Here is a 17,957-nt window from a genome sequence, read left to right as displayed (position 1 = left end):
TTCTGTCCAATGGGAGTTTCCTTTGTGACACTACTCTTTGTTTGTGATGAGGTTGGTGGTATTAAAAGTCTCAGTTCTGTGCCACCACGGGAAACTTGTGTATGACAAGTGTTGCACTCATCTGCAATGGCTGCAACTGTCAAACAACTGACATCATTCCTGTGACTTGCTACTTTGATGGCATGCTAGCAAACACTGTTGTTGTGCTCACAGGGCTGTATGCTTCTCTTTCAATAGGAGCGCAGGAAACATTTTTTAGAAGCACAGGAAAAATTTGGGAGAAATGTAAAATTTCTTAAACATAATAACAAACAGCGTACAGAGAAACGCACATGTGCACTTGTACATAAAAACACAGTGCCATCATAAGCCCCACATATTCCTGGTGCTACATCCTCTACACTCAAGTGCTACTGCAGTCACATAATATGACTGACATCACGTCACATGCAATTACATTACTAATGTGGCGTTGTCCGTATGGCCAGCAAATGTCTTTTGTGTATTTTTCTGGTTCTGGCAAAATGTCGATTCTTTTGGACTGCTATACTTTCAGTTTTTTTCTTGATACTTTATTATTTTTTATTAAATGTTTCCACTTTTATTTGATATTTTGTTTGTACAATCCCAACCGCGGGCCTCTTGTGACCCCTTGTTGATGATTAAATGCATGCCGAAAGAAACGCTTCCTCGCCTTTGTTAAATGCGCGCCACACAGAAATTCGGAGCAGAGTTACGGTGCAACGAAAAAAGTATTGTAATACATGAATGGCATGACAGCACTCGCGTCACAGAGAATAGACTGGAATTAACTGCTTTTATCAGAGTACCAATATTGGAGATTTGAGATGCAATCCAATATAATCCTTTCTTGCTGATATTGTCCCAATATCTGATAACAATATCCAATCGGGACATCCCTAAACTAAATACTGTAGATTGTATGTTATTATATAAAAGGAAATGCCTTATTTCCACAATGGATCTACAATTACAATTAATTCAATATAGTATGCATAAAATGTAACAATGTACTTTTTTCCCCAAGTGTTTTTTGTGATGCCCATGGGCTGGTACGGAATTGGGGACTGCAGGGGTTTTTGAAGCGCCAAGTCAGTGACACATTTGGTTTTATAATGATAATTATATAGTAATTACATCCACCAATGCCTGCAGTTGCAACTGTTTTTAGATGTGGTAATATGGATGCTGCATTGCATTCATATCTTTAAGTTTACTTTTGCCCGATAGCCCGCATTTTGTTATTGTAAGGTTGACAACAATAGAAAGATCTCTTTTCTGGCACAGTCTGTCAAGCTCTCCTTGGCAAGCAAAGTGTCATTGTCACCTCAGTGGCTCTCCACCTTGTTTTTAATTGCCTCCGAGTTAATTAGCCCAGTAAGTGTGAAACAATGTTGTCAGACTTCTCCTGCACAGCCATGCTTCCACTCCACTTTCCACTCTGCCCCACCCGCTGTCCCAAGTAGAGGTGTCCCAGGTGAAAATGTGCAGCATTGAAACTGCAAACATCATTTAGCTGTTATGCATTTACTTGTTAGCTTGGCAGCGCTACTCATAGAAGGAAATTTTTACTTTTAAAATAGAAGAATGATGCAGATCACCTGCAACACTGTGCACACAACGCGTTGCTTTGAGCTGATTGGTAAGGATTTAATTTCACTCAATTATGTGTAATTAACAAACGTACAAAAGGGGTGGCTCTAAAAACTATTAAACTATAGATCGTGCTGATTTTAATGAATGCTTTGATGGTATTACAAGCTTTGTGAAAATGTGTAGTGGTGAATTTAGAGCTGCAACAATTGATTAATGGATGGTTAATTGATTACCCAGTTAATTAACTAGTTTGGCCTCTGATTTCAGCCTCTTTTAAATGTGAATATTTTAAAAATAATTTTCATAGTCATCCATGAAAGCAGACCTACAGTATTATCTTTGTTTTTTAGCCAAAGCAAGATATTCACATATCAGCTTTGTCTTTGGAAAACAGTGATGGATATTTTTGCTATTTTTATATTTTTTCTGATATGTTGTATTTGCTTCATATTAACTTGGTCCATCTATGGCCTAACCGATTAATTGAAACAAGCTTCAGATTGATTGAAAATGATCATGATTTTGTTTGTTTACATTTAATGTCATACTGAAGCTATTTGACAAGAATTTAGTTTTTGTTTAGCATTATTGTAACAGAATATTATAGAATGTCTGTGCACTTAATTGCTCAGAGTTCAACTCTTTACTGCTGAAATAAAGAGGTAATTTTTTAAAAAATCTGATTAATTTAATCCCCCAAAATTATCCACTGATTAATCGTTATTCAAATAATAGTTGAATTGTAACTGTTTTTCATAGCAATAGCAAGCTATTAAGATCACTCATGCACCATTCTGACACAGACATTCTTACTAGTCGGCATATGCAGCAGAGATATTCAGCAAAGTTATTCTGTGGGCCTCATTTTTTGGAAGCTCTGGACCAGGAGCGCCAGACTTCCTCCATCACTGTTTATTAATAACATGCATGTTTTTGGAATGTGGGAGGAAAACTGAGTACCCGGAGAAAACCCACGCACACACGAGGAGAACATACAAACTCCACACGGAAAATCGAACCCGGGTCTTCCCGATCTCCTGACTGTGTGGCCTATGTACTAAACACTCTGTGTAGCTTGATTTATTATGAATTATGATATATTATTTTCTTCTTATGATTTCACCACATGGCAAAATTCTTACCTCACCAAATTGATAATTTACCATAAATTCTGTTTTATAAGCCACTACTCTTTTTCAGAAACTTTGAACCTTGCGGCTTATGCAGCGGTGTGGTTGAAGTCTAATCTTGTGACTTCTCCTTCACTAAGGAGATGCTATTAATACTAAATACAGTGGCATGAGTCCGTGAGGAAACAATAGCAGGTTTTGCCAGCCAATCACAAGCTATCGATGCACTCCTAAGCTTGTTAACCCATTGGAGGTCAGTGTATATATACCAGTATATCAACGTTTCAGCACGTTGGACCGTAATAATTTTTTTGTGTTGTGTTGATGGATCAGATGGAGCTGACATTATCGTTGCTATCTGACCTGATGTTTTGTTGAAGTATTTATATGGTATGACTTGTATATTGTACAATATAATGGCTTAATATACACTGTTTTTGATTAAAGGTGTCTAATGGGCAAGTTTGTAATTTATTGATTGCTTAGACGTATTTATGGTCGGTGGTGCTTTTATTGGTGCAGTGAGAACATGTGGCAAAAGGAGCGAGGCTGATCTTCTGAGGTCTCTCCTTCGTGCTCACCCAATTCTCCATGCCACTCGCATAGGCAGCCATAGATCACGGCTGTCTCAGCATGTGTAGGTGCTTGCACTGCTCTGTTAGCCTCATCACTCATTCCGCTCTCATCAACCGGGATGCTGATCTCGCCCAGACCCCTGTATCCCCCCCCCCCCCCCCCCACCCGCATGTTCGCTCGCTCGCTTTCTCTCACACATTTTTTTAACTAAGCACACAAAAAATATCAAAGAGCACATGAATATTCATAAGAAAGCTACATTAATATGCACAATTATGCAAATCAGCATGCAATTAAGCCTTGTGTCTCCAGAGAGCCTGGATAGCATTAGTGCACAAGACGGGGGAGAAGAGGATGATGGGGGTATTTGGAGGAGTTTTCAGCTTCACCAGGCTTTTCGCTGAGTGTTTCCTTTGTGTGTGTGTTGCACATGGTGTATTTCGTTACCTAAACATGGCAGTGCTTGTTTCACACATCGTTTAGGGTCATTCTACATGTGTCCATTTTGCTAAAATAATTAGTTGAATTGCTTTAAGACAATTCTTTATTTTGTTCTTTTTCCATGACTTGAATGCTAATCACTACACTAATAATCATTTTATCATAGATTGATTTCATATTATGTTGCAACAGCAGCTTATTTAGTCATTAGTCATTCTCTTATGATTTGCACAAGTCCATTGTGACCACTAGAGACACATTCTTGGTGACATTGTCCGTTTACTGTTATTCCAGTATCAATGACACACTCATTAATGCTCTGCATTCATTTACTGGTCTCCACTCTAAACAAAATTGTCCTTTTTTTCAGCACTTGATGAGCGCAGCAGCTCTGGTTCCTGGGGTTCAGGGGAACAGAACAGTCCTTCCTTCAGCCAAGGACGGGTAAACTCTAAATGCAATTTTTCCAAATTGTTGTCATATGCATATTTTGAAAATTGCTGCCACTGCTAATCAAACATACACGCTCCCTCAGCAGCAAGACGGCTTAGTGCTGCGCTGTGTTTGATGGGAAGTTGTAGTTTTACTTTATCTAATAACCTTGGCTCCGAATCCTGTATTGGCAAGTCATCTAGTAGCCCAAAACCTCTGTGGAAGCCCACCGATAATTCCTGCCTCACAACCACTGTAACTGCCTTGGCACCACTTGGTGTAAAATATGAGAAACAAGGGCTGAAGTACATGCAGCAGGCTTTGATTAGCACACATCGATAATTAAGAAAGTCGCTTCGAATCCCCCAAGCTGATGCAGATTTGTCTGGCATGTGTCCTGCGAGTTAAGCAGGAGAGCGGAGGGAGGGAAACCTTGAAGCCCAGTAGTTGTGCCAACATGATGGGGATGGCCAGGAAGAGTGGTTATTGAGCCCAAATCTTGTCATGTGTCAGCTCATATGCACTTTGTGTCCCTGCAGGGCTATGGAGAAGGAGCCCACTACAGTGAACATGAAGGCTTGTCCTCTCCTTTCATAAGTTCAGGGATCGCAGGTATGATGGTCAATGTCATTGTTCTTATTAGTGCCTGAGGAATTTGCATTCATTTTTAAGATAATGTAGGATTTAAAAATATAAATATGATATTAGACATAATACCACTTTCCATTATCTTATCATACCATATAAGAATACATAGTGATGTCCTGTTTTTGGCAGTGTCGGTGTGTACGCGCGCATGTGTGTTCATTGGTTGAGTGTCAGGGCATTCAAGCGGAAACCTTCCCTAGGGCTTTATCTGGCTGGCAGCTTTATGAGTGTGTTTATTTTTTTTTAACAAAAAGACGATGGCATCTCTGGACTTTTTTTTGGCGAAAACCACATTTTATTTGAGCCTCTCAGATTGTGAAGCGTTTTATACTAATGCTCATTCATCAATCTATTCTTTCAGGTAAAAATGAGAGGCCATCGTACCCTCCCTTTGCAAACCAGGTATGTTTCCACTGGATATTTGAACCCTTTAAACACCAAAGTTGCAAAATTGCAACAAGGAGGTTGCGGACACATGTAACTTTCATATGAGCAACACTTGTGTGTGTGTTTCTATGCAAAGTTGCAGAGTTTAATGAGCTTTAAGTGTCTTCTACATGGAAGTGCACGACTGCTGGCTGCAGCCCGTCTTTCACATCACATTTTGGATCTTTACCGTGTTCTGGGTCACAGGAAAGGACATCCCACAGGATTCACATGTTCCTCCGAAAAGATGACGTATGCTGCGTGTAGCACAGATGGTCAAAACAAAGTAGCCACAGCCATGGGAGCATGCGCTGAAGGAAATGCAATTCTAATGGCATAGAAATCAGCAGTGGTGTTCAATATCCCACTGTAAATAACGATGATGCCTGTGTTTGCATGAGAGATGAAGAGTATGAGAGACATTTTGATGAGCCTGTTGGGTATCTCAAAAGATCCCTGTCTCCACCAGGCTCACCATTTCTGAGCCGGCTGATGTCTAAGCAAATTAAATGACTTTACTCCCATCAAAAACTTTGGGTCATACTGATTTTTCACATTTACAGTGCGCTTTATACAACCGTTGTATTATATATACAATATATAAATTGTAATATTAAAAAACTCTTAGGAACTGAAGGGGTCAAATCCCATTTCCACTAAATGGTGCATTTCAGTTTAAGGGTGTCCCAATCCAATATTGATATCATCACAAAAAGCATGAGGATTTTTGCGAGACCACAGGACGACTCCTACGGGATGACCAGAAGTCAGTGGGTATGACAGAAAAGAGCCAACCCCTGTTGGTAGTGAGTAATGTCGGGTTTAAATGCTTCATTGAGCACCTTGAGCCTTGGCTACAAGTGCTGGCATCCACAAGCAGAAAATGCAAACAAATATTTAGTAACTTAGTAGAAAAATAGAAATGGTAACACTGAAAGTTTGTGTATAAGTAATCAGAACTGCTTAATTGCATGCAGGACTTTACATGACCTCACTTACGTGTCTCAAAGAATCTGCTGTTTGTTGTTATCTTCTTGGTTAAGGAAAACTGTTTCTCTTTTCTGTTTGCAGCCTGGTTTTCTTCCGAGTGACATTGCGATGCCCAGCCCGGATGCCATGTCCCCCTCTGGCTTGAAGTCAGGCTCCCAGTTTTACCCATCATACCCAAACAATCCCCGAAGGAGGCCGCCTGATGGAAACTTGGGTAAGATAACAAGCATAGAGGCATTTAAAGGCCCGTCTCATTCGGTTTATCAACTGAACATCATAAAAAGGTCTGTATTGCGTAATAGGGGACATTTTGAACTCATTCACTAGCAAAGACGTCTTTTCAAAAAGTAACGTGGACGTCTTACTTTTTTACGCTGGATCTACATAGAAAAGTCTTGTGCATTTTGTGTGTGAATTTCAGGCTTTTCGGCAATGCATTTTTGTCCCAGTAGGGGGCAACACTTCAGTTCTCCCCTTCGGTTGTTAGCAACAAATTGGATATGAAGAAGACAGAAGTTGACAGGGAAATGGCGACGAATCCAGCAGAGACAAAAATAGAGGCATCTTACTCTGGTGCAGAGTTTGTCTGGCTGTGGATCTGTCACGATTGCGAAGGATAGGGGGATGTTGGGGACGCCGTTGTAGTTGTTGGTCTATAGTTTATAGTTTACACATGCACACACATCTGTAAATAGTTAATTATTTTGTTATGTTGTAAATCTGAGCATAAATCAAATTTTGTTGTCATAAATCTTTTTCCCCTGTGTTGTTTCATGGAAGTGTTGTTCAGATGTTTGAAGTCGCACTAAAACAAAAAATATGGACATCAGTAACTGGTTCTGCTTTGGGAGAAAAAGCTCATTTTCAGTTTTTTGGTCTAAATCAGGTGTTTTTGCTGAAGCCACCTCGTGTTCTACTGACGATTGATGCTGACCCCAAAAAGGCTAGAAACAAACGTTTTTTCTGATGACAGAAGAAAGTCTACAATTTCCTTACATAGTTTATGTGGTCCTAAAACTCAATATCCTGTGAGTCTTTGAAAGTTCAGCAAAAATGCCCAAAAACAGAATGAAACTATCTTCTCTGATAATGGCAGGCAGTGAATGAGTTAATATATTTTTCCTGTCAACGGCTCTAAATTCTGGATCTGTATGAAAAAACATACATATGAGCTAGGTGTACTGTACTCACTTCCCTTTTTATTACAGTATTTTAGTCTTTTGGCCACGCACCAATGAATGCAACGCATCATTTTATTTTCTCTGACATGCACACGCATAATGTCTGGCACACGCTGCAATGCTGCATTGTTCGAATTTTTGCAGGCCCATGAAGATTAATAATGCACCTGTGCTGATGTTTACGTTTGCACATTGTCTCACTTTTACCTTTTTCTTTGTTTCTTCTGTCTGCCTGCATGTATGTAGACTCCCAGCCAAAGAAGATTCGGAAACCCCCTGGCCTGCCTTCCTCGGTGAGACCTTTCTTCTCACTGCTCTCTCTCTCTTGCGCTCTTTACACATGCGCACACACGCGCTCACACACTGCTTTTTCTACTCTGCTTCAGCAGTTCTGTGACAGACGGGTAAAGATCCTCAGTGAGCTGACATCAACATTTATCAAGCTCAATTTCTATATTCATTCGTTCTTGCTGAAAATCAATCAAACCCTTCATAATAATGTTTGACCTTATTCCCGATGTTGATTAAATTTTGTGCAGTCATGTTGGGTCAAAACTGTACAAAGTATGTGATCTATAAAAACAACCTGAGTGAGAGACTCTTTAGAGACATGGCACAAAGGCGACACAAATTTTAAGTGGGTGAAGTGAGATCATATGTTGGTAATAAACATGCAATGGAAGGCAATATCCATCACTGCATGAAAACATCATGCCATTATGGACTTCAACACATTTGTGGAATGTGTTATTTTACTTGACACTGTGTGTCAAATCATTTTGTTTGGAAGAAGATGACACTCGTTAAAAGTCACATCAAACTATGTACATGTTAAAAAAAAAGTAATTTATCATAAACACCATAACACACCGGTGTATAGTATCCAGACTAAAATATACATCAAAAACACAAGGCAGCTCCTTATTGTTTTATCATTTTATTTACAGTTGTGCTTTGAACTAAAACACATTTTTGACCTCTCTTTCTGTGATAGTCCGCTCCTTCATCCTTGTCGTCTTCCCAACAGCATTACAATGCAGTTAAGGCTCCTTTTAAATATGGACGCCACATTCATGAGTTAATTTTAATTGAATTTATCAACCACAAATTGCATGAATGTGTGCGGACGCCACTTTTTATCGGCCTGAATATTTTTATCTGGATGCACATTTTGGGTTTTTGGCGTATGCAGACTTTCAGTCAGCTTTCCACACACATTTTTATAGATGAGATCTGAGGTCTTTGTCAGTGTATCCAGAATTCCCAGCAGCTGATGGCGCCTTTGTGTAACGGGTAGCGCACATACAGTAGTTGGAAACGCAAGTCATGTTTACATGTCTAACTTGTGTACTCAGCCAATCGCCACTTGCCCAAGTCGCTCAGCTTTTTTATGTGTCCACACATTTTCAATTGCTGCAGTTCATTTTCAACAGCATGGGATTGCACCTTTTCAATTGTTAGTCACATGTTTCATTGTTCTCTGAGGAGCTCCATTACCACAAGAAGCAAATCAGGTGTCATTTAAACACACATTAAAATGTTACTGACTGCATGTAAGAACTGTGGAAAGTTACTATGTTGTCCATCTGACAGCTCTTGGCACATGGCATTCTCTATCTACCCACATACATACGTAGCTAAGTGAGCTGAAATGACCACAATTCCCCCTTGCGTATTGGAGGCACAAAGCAATTTATCAAATTAGAGTGAGTGCATGGGGATTTCACATACAAATAGAGATACAAGTAGCTGTTTTTTGCCACTGTTTCAAAGGTGTGACATTAGAGGTATTGAAGGAAGATGCCTTACCCCACCAGTGCTTTGTCATGTTCCCCATGTTCTTGTCATGTTTGTCATTTACTACATTTACTAATTTACGGTAAATGGAAAAAAAGGTTTACTGCCACTGCAATGCAGCACCGGCGGCACACGGCGGCAGCAGGCCGCGTCCCGTGCAGCCCACAACCACACCTTCAAAAAATCCTAAGGGAAACCCCGCAACTCATGCGTGAACAGAACACAAACAGTGCAAAAACTAGCCTTGACCCTTTCAGGTGTGTCATCTAATTGGCACACACTGCCACTGTGAAATCCGGGACAATAGAGAGAAATTTGTGTAAGTGTCAAAGTGGCTATAATCCAAATTGGAGTCAAAGAAAGTTGCAAGTGCCAGCATATGCTAATTGAGGTTCCACCGTGTTATTTTAGTTTTTGAAAATAGTATTGTTTTGAGTGATAACTGTTTTTTCCTCTTTCATTAAAAAAAAAATCATTAATGGTGTTTTACACAAAAGCTCAGCAGTTTTCTTGCATTTTGCTCCCTTACGGAACAGAAAATGCGAGAACCGCAAGATTAAAACTGAGGCATGTACCAAACCATCGTTATGGTGTACCCTACCACCCCTACTGGTACCGGATTATCTAGTTAAGGCTTTGATACAGCTCTTGTATTGAATTGTAATTGCAGGTGTACCTAATGTTGTCTGCTGCATGAAATTCACAATTTACGTGGTCTGAGGTTACATGAAAATTGGCATGCATGCGAGAATGTTTTGTCACTGAGGAAGAAGCTGATTTTTATGGTTGACCAGCTTGCAAACTGCATAGCCACGGATGCATAATGTGGCGTGAGTTTAAATCTAGCGTGAACAGGTTAGGTTTGCTGGAGGTAAAACCTACTGTACAGTATTGCTTCTTCAAATTGACTGTGGTCGTCTACATTTGGATGCAAGCCTTCCTTGCTTTTGACTTTTGGTTTGCTAATGTTTTCCTCCCCCCTTCCCCACCTGTGGGTGCTGGCGGTTTGAAGTGGCTGCTGAAACCACTGCATGTATACACTTCTCCTGTGAGTGTGAACACGACCCCCCAACTGTCTGAACCTCAGTCATTTTCCGGCGGTGTGAACGACGGCTGTGTGGTTTCAGTGCAAACGATGAGATGTGTGTGTCCCCTCCCCCACCTCTGTCAGACCCTGCGCCTATGCCTCAGCACATGATGGCCTGGGTGGGCTTCCCCCCGTGACCCAGTTGTGAGGCATGGTGCTTTTGCGAGGCCTCTTAGCCCCGTGTCTGAGCCCAGATTAATGACTGCCGATGATGATCCTGTGTTCCCGCACTCCCTCCCTTTCTGCCTTGTGTGGACACCCCTTTGACTAGCTCTTATTGGTACTTAGGTAGATGTAGCAAATTATTGGACACGGCAATGCATGATCCAAGCAAGCTTCCGTACTTTTCCTGTTGATTCATACTGCAAATGCACCTTTCCTTCAATCAAACAAATTGAAGGAACCTCTATACTCCCTTATGTACCATTAAACTAACCACAGCGCCCAGTGTGGTTGAATAAAATACTTTTTGAGCTTAGTTTTATGTGATACTGCATCTCATGCTACCCTGGCATAGAGGCCTTTGCAACCTCATAACCTAAATTGCATTAAAGCCCTATTACTTGAGGATTTTACCATAGAAATCCCTTTTTCTTTCTGAGAATAGAATTACGTCGTAGCAAGCGGCAGTCATTGTGTTATTTTGTTCCCATCTAGAGCAACAGGATTCAGTCAACATTGTTTTCCATGAAAGCAACTCAAAGCCCCTTGTTCAATGAAGCCATCTCTAGTCATGTTTTTCCCCCTGAATTAACAGCGATCATGTTAAATCCCCCATTTTCTGCACACTCCCCTGGCCATATCAAGCATTGTTTTAGTCATTTAGATTACCTTCTCGTTCCCCCCCTCCCTCACTCAACACCCTTATCTACCTACCCATTTCATAAATCATCATGGTCCTCATTTTTCCCCCTCAATCGTCCCTCTCACCCCTTCACCCCCCACCCCACCCACTGCAGTCTCTCTCTCCCTCTCTCTCTCTCTCTCTCTCCCTCTCTCCCTTTCTGACTAGATCCCAGCCCCCATCGCTCTCCCGCCCTCCCTCGCTCCTTCTCCTCAGCCCAGCTGCCTGTGGAGTTGGATGTGGTCCAGGAACAGGCAGATGGCTCTGTAATTAGAAGTGCATCTCTCCATTCCCTTTCCACTTCTCCCTGTTAAATCAAATTACAGAAAAAAAAATCTTCTCTGGATTCGCATTCTTTGCAGCAATGCCCCCCATTCTTCTTCTTCCTGTATTCTGCCATGTGCAACAGAGGCGGACTGAGAGGTAGCGGATGGTTTCAGAAACAGGGGTCTCTTCACGTGTCCATTGAATTGGTGCGCTTGCATGCACTTTTGTAAACCATATCCAGAAATTGTATTGAATTATGGTTATCATCGCAATTGTCAATTTCCATCCACCTCCGGAACTCGACCCTTTTAAGAGAGGGGCATGTGTGTACGGGTTTGTGCCTTGGCTCACTTTATGCACAGTATGGTGTGTATGTTACTGGGGAGGGGCTGCTGGCCAGCCTGTGTGATGTCACTGGGGTCCTGGGAGTGAGAGGAAGCGCTTGCTGTGCACTGGGATCCGAGCCTTCGCCATGCCCAGCGTGCCATGGTGGCTGTGCATCCTCCACAAGCGGGAGGAGCTAGCTTGTTTCGACTCCCTCTCGCCATCTTGTGGCCATGAGCTGGAACCATTTGTAAACACAGGGAGGGAATACGTAGATTTAGGCTGAATTCTATCTCTTAGCCCCTCCCCTTTGTCCTTATCCCTTGTTTTGCGCCTTCCCTTATGCCTTAAAACCAAGGGCCAAGGGGAAGAAGCCACTATGTAATGAGAATCAAGCAGGGTCCCTTTTCTTAATCACCCTTCATGACATAGGCAGATTACATCATTAAATTGTTCATAATAAATGTTTCCTACCATAAAGAAAGGATTCAGTTCTACATTATTTCAATGTTATATAGCCAAGCTCAGAACAAACTGTAATAACAGCTTACAACCAGCACTATAATGTTGAAAAAATGTCAGATATACATATGAAATAGAAATAACAATATAACAAAATTTAACAAACGTCAACAAATGTACAAACGTCATCAACCATTATTTGAAGGTTTAGAAACCTCCGTTTTAGCCTTGCTGTCATCCTGTGGTTGGTGGTTTTCCTCAGATTCTTCTGACAGTTTGTTGCATTTGACAATTCCAAACTGGGATTGCAGCGTTTGAATGAATGTTCCTGGAAGTGCTGTGTGGTGTAGCAGGTTAACAGGCTAATGTGGTCCCAAGCTAATCATTGTCCAATCATTGAACTGCAGTAGAGATGTCGAATTCAATATGGTTATGAAAATAGCTCTTCAAGGTTTAAAATTTAAGCAACCAATAGAGAATAAGGATAATTGGAAAAAACGATCATACAAAATACTTAAAATCATTTGACATGTTTATAGATCAATTTGTGGTGTGATTTAAATTGACTTTTTTTTTTTAAACAAACTCTCTTCAACACAATAGTTTTATTGATGGTCCCTAGTATAAACAACCAGCATTGATGTAAAAAAATATGTTGAGCTTGTTAATCATTGTCTGTGTGCTTGTCTAGGTATATGCTTCTACATCCGGTGATGAATATGCCAGGGACAATGGCGGCTATTCTGGCAGTAAGCCCGGTGCTGTATACCCAGGCTCTTTCTACATGCAAGGTGATATCTTACTTTTGCTGAATATGCATAGAGGTATTGTTTTTATATTATGAGGCTAAATCTTTTTTTGTTTGTAGAAGACCCCTGGTCATCTTCTGGCTACTCAGCCATTTTGGGGAACTCCCCTCATATTGGACCACCAGGCTCCTTCTCATCACTGAACCCACAAGATAGGATGGTGGGTTGCATATGGAGATCACGCCTATTTTGTAACATATTTATTATTATTTTTGTATATGTTTTACATCCTGCCCATTTTGTCATGGCCCGTGTCTGCCCCCACAGAACTATCCACTGCACAGCAGTGAAGTCAACGGCTTCCACAATGCCCCCACCACCTACAACCACACGCCTGCCATCAATGGGGAGGCCATCATGAGTAAGACACGTCTCACATTTTTGATTGGTGCTTCCTAAAATGTTTTCTGACTTTTCTGTATTTGTATCTCAGCAGGCAACAGAGCCACCACAGCCGGCAGTTCTGGGGACGAAATTGGCAAGGCTCTTGCTTCAGTGAGTTTTTCCCCCCGTTGTTGTTGTTGATATATATGAATAATTGCCCAGCTTCATTTTAACATTTTTGTGGATTTATTTTTTCAGATTTATCCATCGGACCACAATAGTAATAACTTCTCCTCAGCTCCGTCAACACCAGGGTCTCCTCAGGGTATTGCAGGTAAAATTGCATGTCTCCTGTACGTCTCTATAAAATACGTATATTTAAGCCCACGCCTAAATGTCTAAGCTATAGTTGTTTTAAATTTTGTTGTTCACACATTTAGCTTCAAATTGCTCAAAATGACAGCTTAGCACGGGCACATGCCTGTGGTGTCCTAGCGTATACACATACAGTCTCAGAAGTTCCGACAATTAGCAGTCATGGCTAAGCAGGAAAAGGGACTTTTGAATGCTTCTGACACAAATTCAGAACCTAACCCTGACAGACAGCACCTTTTTAATGCCTGTCAAATGTTTTTAGAGTCGAAATGCCTCAGCAGCTCCCTCTGGTGTCACATTAACAATAACCACATTTAACTTTCCTACTATTTATCTCTGCAGGAGCCCAGTCCCAGTGGCAAAGACCAACCACTCCCAGTTTTGAAGGGCAACCACATGCACTGGTATGCCACCATAGTTTAGCACCACACGAAACAATTACAGCTGTAGCCTTGTGCTTGGTTTATTGAATTTACTATGTAAATAATAACGGCACCCTGACGACTGGTGTATTTCTACAGCAGAGTAAAATGGAGGACCGTTTGGAAGAGGCAATACATGTGCTGCGGAACCACGCTGTGGGCCAAGGACCCGGCTTAGACGGTGCCCACTCTGACATGCACAGCCTGCTGTCCTCAGTTCACAACGGGGGCCTGGGAGGTCTCTCCCCAGCTTTTCCCAATGCGAGCCTTGCTCTCAGCAACAGACATCCTGCTATGGTGAGCCACTTACTACCTTTTTCCCATTGCCGCTGTGAGGAGGGGGGTTGTGTAACAACACGGAGAGAGGAAAATCCATAGTCGTCGTCATAGTTTATCACATACATATTGATTGTGAAAATCCTCTCTTCAAGGACATTGTTGCTATGCTACATTGTATAGATGTGACCTGCACTGCTCAAGAAATACTGTATGTATTGTTATATGAATTAGTTGAACATTTTTAAGAAAATTAGTAAAACATGTTTTTGTGTTATGTTTCAAAACTGAGGAAAGGATAAAATAAGAGGCTTTAGATCAGGGGTGCTCATTAAGTCGATCGCGAGCTACCGGTCGATCGCGGAGGTGGTACTGGTCGATCGCTGGTCGATCGCGGCGTGACATTAAAAAAATATCATCCCAGCATCAATGCCGTCACTTGATTGATATACAGGGCAGCCATTCAGATGACAACTGAATGTTGCCCTTCGGGTGACCAATCAAATCAAACGACGTCTCTAAGTGCAGCAGAACTTACGATGTCAGCCTATCATCCATCCCCATTACTTGATTGACATACAGGACAACCAGTCAGATGACAACTGAATTTTGACCTTTAGGTCACCGCTCATGCGTAAACAACGATGCAAAGTGCTAAGCTAGTCGGCGAATTGCGAGATTTTAAGCCCTCGCTAAAGTTTATGGTCACTAAAATGAGTGAAGGAGCTGGACCAAGTAAAAAGGCAAAAACTGGACCAAGTAAAAAGGCAAAAAACATATCACTTCCATACGGATATGGAATATTATACGGATATTATGATACTGATATTATCCATGACTGATAAACATTTGGAAGTGTGCTTGAGGCTGGCTATCAGCAGCTACTGTCCGGACTATGCATCCCTGGCTGGTTCAATTCAGTGCAAGTCATCAAAGTAAACTCAGGTAATTACAAAAAATTTCAATAGTTAATTATGTGTGTTTTGCAATATTGGCTCATTTTGTTATGTAAGGTACATCAACATACATTGTACGTACAAATAATCCTCAATACATTTGATAATAAATAGATGTTTTGCATTTTTGTAGTGGGTAGATCATTTTGACTCGGTCATTTTAAAAGTAGCTCACATGCTGAAAAAGTGTGAACACCCCTGCTTTAGATCATGGGGCACAAACGTGTTTACCTTATGCCATCTGGTGGAGAGATGACAAACTGCAAGTGTTTCAGACTTCCTCTTACTCTGTCCAGTTACAGTATTTTCAGTGTTGGTGCTTCCACAACTATTGGGTAATGCTGGTAATGAGTCAGTTGTGTGTGTATATTAGTACTATTTGGGAAGTAGACTCTATTTTTTTTATTGCATGACACCTGCACAACACTACTCATTATGGGCTGCTTTTCCATTTGCAAAAGTGGGTATATCAGGTACCAGAAGGTATTTTGTAGTACCTGGTCATCTTGGCTGCCAAGCATGCCGAGTTATTACAACTGTGGATGGGTGACCTATACAGCTGACCTTCAAGGATATATATAACCAATTTACTGCAGCTGTCTGTCTTCTTACTGCCCTCAGTCTCCTGTCGAATAAAATTGAGCAGTTTAGCATGGCCGACAGCCACATGCCAAACTTATATACAGGAGACTCTTGCACTTGTAGTTTTTCTCTCGTTGCGACTGATGCATTCTATGTTTTTTTGGAAACACTCATGTAGTATTTTTCCACTTTCACGAACAGGGCGGGAAACATGAGGAGCCCACTGGACTCCCTCCCAGCAGCACACTTCTGCACGGTCATCATGCGTCCGGGTCCACGCCGTCAGCCGGCCAGCCAGAAGGCTTCACCAGTAAGTAGGGTTCTTCCACTTGTGACCCATTGATGTTGCATGAGCTTTACATCACACGGGTATGTCTGTCTGCAGGTCTATCAGGTGGCATGACGCGCTCCTCGCACTCCTCCAGCAGCTCGGACATCAAAAGAGAGGACAAAGAGGACGATGAAAACTCATCCATTGCAGACAAATCTGAGGAGGAAAAGAAGGATTCCAAAACAGCACGCAGTCGAACAAGGTAGCTTTCTCTCTCTCTTCAGACTGTTTTATTCCAATAGGATGGAGATTTTCATGTCAATTCACACAAGTTGTAGATGAAGGCATTATAAGTATTGTCAGTTCTGAGTTGATTTCTGTGTCCCTCTGATGGCCCTGGTTGGCAATGTTAGGTCTTTAACGATGTTGAAATCCCCCCCCTTCCCCTTCATGTCACAATTTCAGAAAGGAGGCGTTGACCCTCCAGATGCTCTCTGGCCTTTCAGACCAGAAAGATGAGTAAGTTTCTCAAAAAAAAAAAAAGAATAACCTCTGTTGTGCTTTGTGGGGCTCCTGCCAGATATTATGCAAAGCACATGCTCACAACATGCTAAAACATATTGATTACGTGTTAAACATATTGAATAGTTCTACCCCACTGTAACCATTTGAGAAAAATTACTCTTGTGGCGTTCATTTGTTTAGGTGCACAATCCATGCTATCTATGCTGAATGTTATTGTAGCTGTCTGTGGTTTGTTTCCATTTTTGCCTCCTGCACACAGCTTCATCACGGCTTCTCCTTCCAGCCAGGACAACGAAGATGATGAGGACCTCCCTCCTGAAGTGAAGATGGAGCGTGAGAGGGAACGGCGAGTGGCCAACAATGCCCGTGAGCGTCTGCGAGTACGGGACATCAACGAGGCGTTCAAGGAGCTCGGGAGGATGTGCCAGCTACATCTCAGCCACGACAAACCACAGACCAAACTTCTCATCCTGCACCAAGCAGTCAACGTCATCCTCAATCTAGAACAACAAGTCAGAGGTCAGTACTCATACAAATACACTTTTTTTTACACACATTATAACCTGTTTGGATATTACAATTTTTAAATTTGTAAAAGTCCCATGGCACTTAGTAGAAAAAAAATAAAAAGAGCAAATATTTACAAGGGCATAGTGTGATGAGAAAAAAATTACATGATGGGACAGGGGGGATGTTTTGTTGCAAATCAGTTTTCTTGCAAATATACACCTGATTTTACACTACTCCCTACTCACTTTCATCAGAGCGCAACCTGAACCCCAAGGCGGCGTGTTTAAAGCGACGTGAGGAGGAGAAAGTGTCTGGGGTGGTGGGCGACGCACCCATGCAGCTCTCAGGAGGTCATCCTAGTATTGGAGGAGATGGCCACAATCCGGTTGGCCATATGTAACACCAGGTAGGCTTTTCAACGTGCTACTATTAATCTTTACTGTGGGGAATTTGAGGTCCAATGCAATCAATCCATCAAGACTCCAGTTCAATTCCTTTTTGTTTCACTTGAAAGCAGAGGTTTTATACCTCCAACTAGAAAAAGGGCATTGGCATGCTGTTAAAAGTGGTGTGTATAGATATATAAATATATTGTGATATGAGTTTTGGTCCATATTGCCCAGCCATAGTACCTTCATTGTTTTGTGACTCAGACTTTGTTGCTGAAATTGTTTTCTCCCCCATC

At 41.6% G+C, this 17,957-nt stretch overlaps 1 protein-coding gene across 4 annotated transcripts in view; it reads left to right on the top strand.

Moving 5' to 3' along the window:
• The window catches only part of tcf3b (transcription factor 3b), a 32,321-nt gene that overhangs the window by 11,659 nt on the left and 2,705 nt on the right, over positions 1-17,957 (top strand). For 2 of the 4 annotated variants that reach the window (XM_058074083.1, XM_058074086.1), the window contains 17 exons: positions 4,135-4,208; positions 4,736-4,808; positions 5,206-5,246; positions 6,342-6,474; positions 7,688-7,734; positions 12,914-13,013; positions 13,091-13,191; positions 13,299-13,392; positions 13,465-13,526; positions 13,614-13,689; positions 14,073-14,134; positions 14,252-14,449; positions 16,168-16,276; positions 16,352-16,499; positions 16,703-16,756; positions 17,022-17,281; positions 17,527-17,678. In XM_058074083.1, the coding sequence (XP_057930066.1) occupies positions 4,135-4,208; positions 4,736-4,808; positions 5,206-5,246; positions 6,342-6,474; positions 7,688-7,734; positions 12,914-13,013; positions 13,091-13,191; positions 13,299-13,392; positions 13,465-13,526; positions 13,614-13,689; positions 14,073-14,134; positions 14,252-14,449; positions 16,168-16,276; positions 16,352-16,499; positions 16,703-16,756; positions 17,022-17,281; positions 17,527-17,672 (1,778 nt within the window). In that variant the 3' untranslated portion in view covers positions 17,673-17,678. The remainder of the gene's footprint in view (positions 1-4,134; positions 4,209-4,735; positions 4,809-5,205; positions 5,247-6,341; positions 6,475-7,687; positions 7,735-12,913; positions 13,014-13,090; positions 13,192-13,298; positions 13,393-13,464; positions 13,527-13,613; positions 13,690-14,072; positions 14,135-14,251; positions 14,450-16,167; positions 16,277-16,351; positions 16,500-16,702; positions 16,757-17,021; positions 17,282-17,526; positions 17,679-17,957) is intronic. The other 2 variants (XM_058074084.1, XM_058074085.1) reach the window with 2 other exon arrangements.

The sequence above is a fragment of the Doryrhamphus excisus genome, chromosome 5, assembly GCF_030265055.1.
Source record: "Doryrhamphus excisus isolate RoL2022-K1 chromosome 5, RoL_Dexc_1.0, whole genome shotgun sequence".
Lineage (NCBI taxonomy): Eukaryota > Metazoa > Chordata > Actinopteri > Syngnathiformes > Syngnathidae > Doryrhamphus > Doryrhamphus excisus.
The sequence above is the reverse complement of the archived record's forward strand: the minus strand, read 5'-3'. Positions and strand labels throughout refer to the sequence as shown.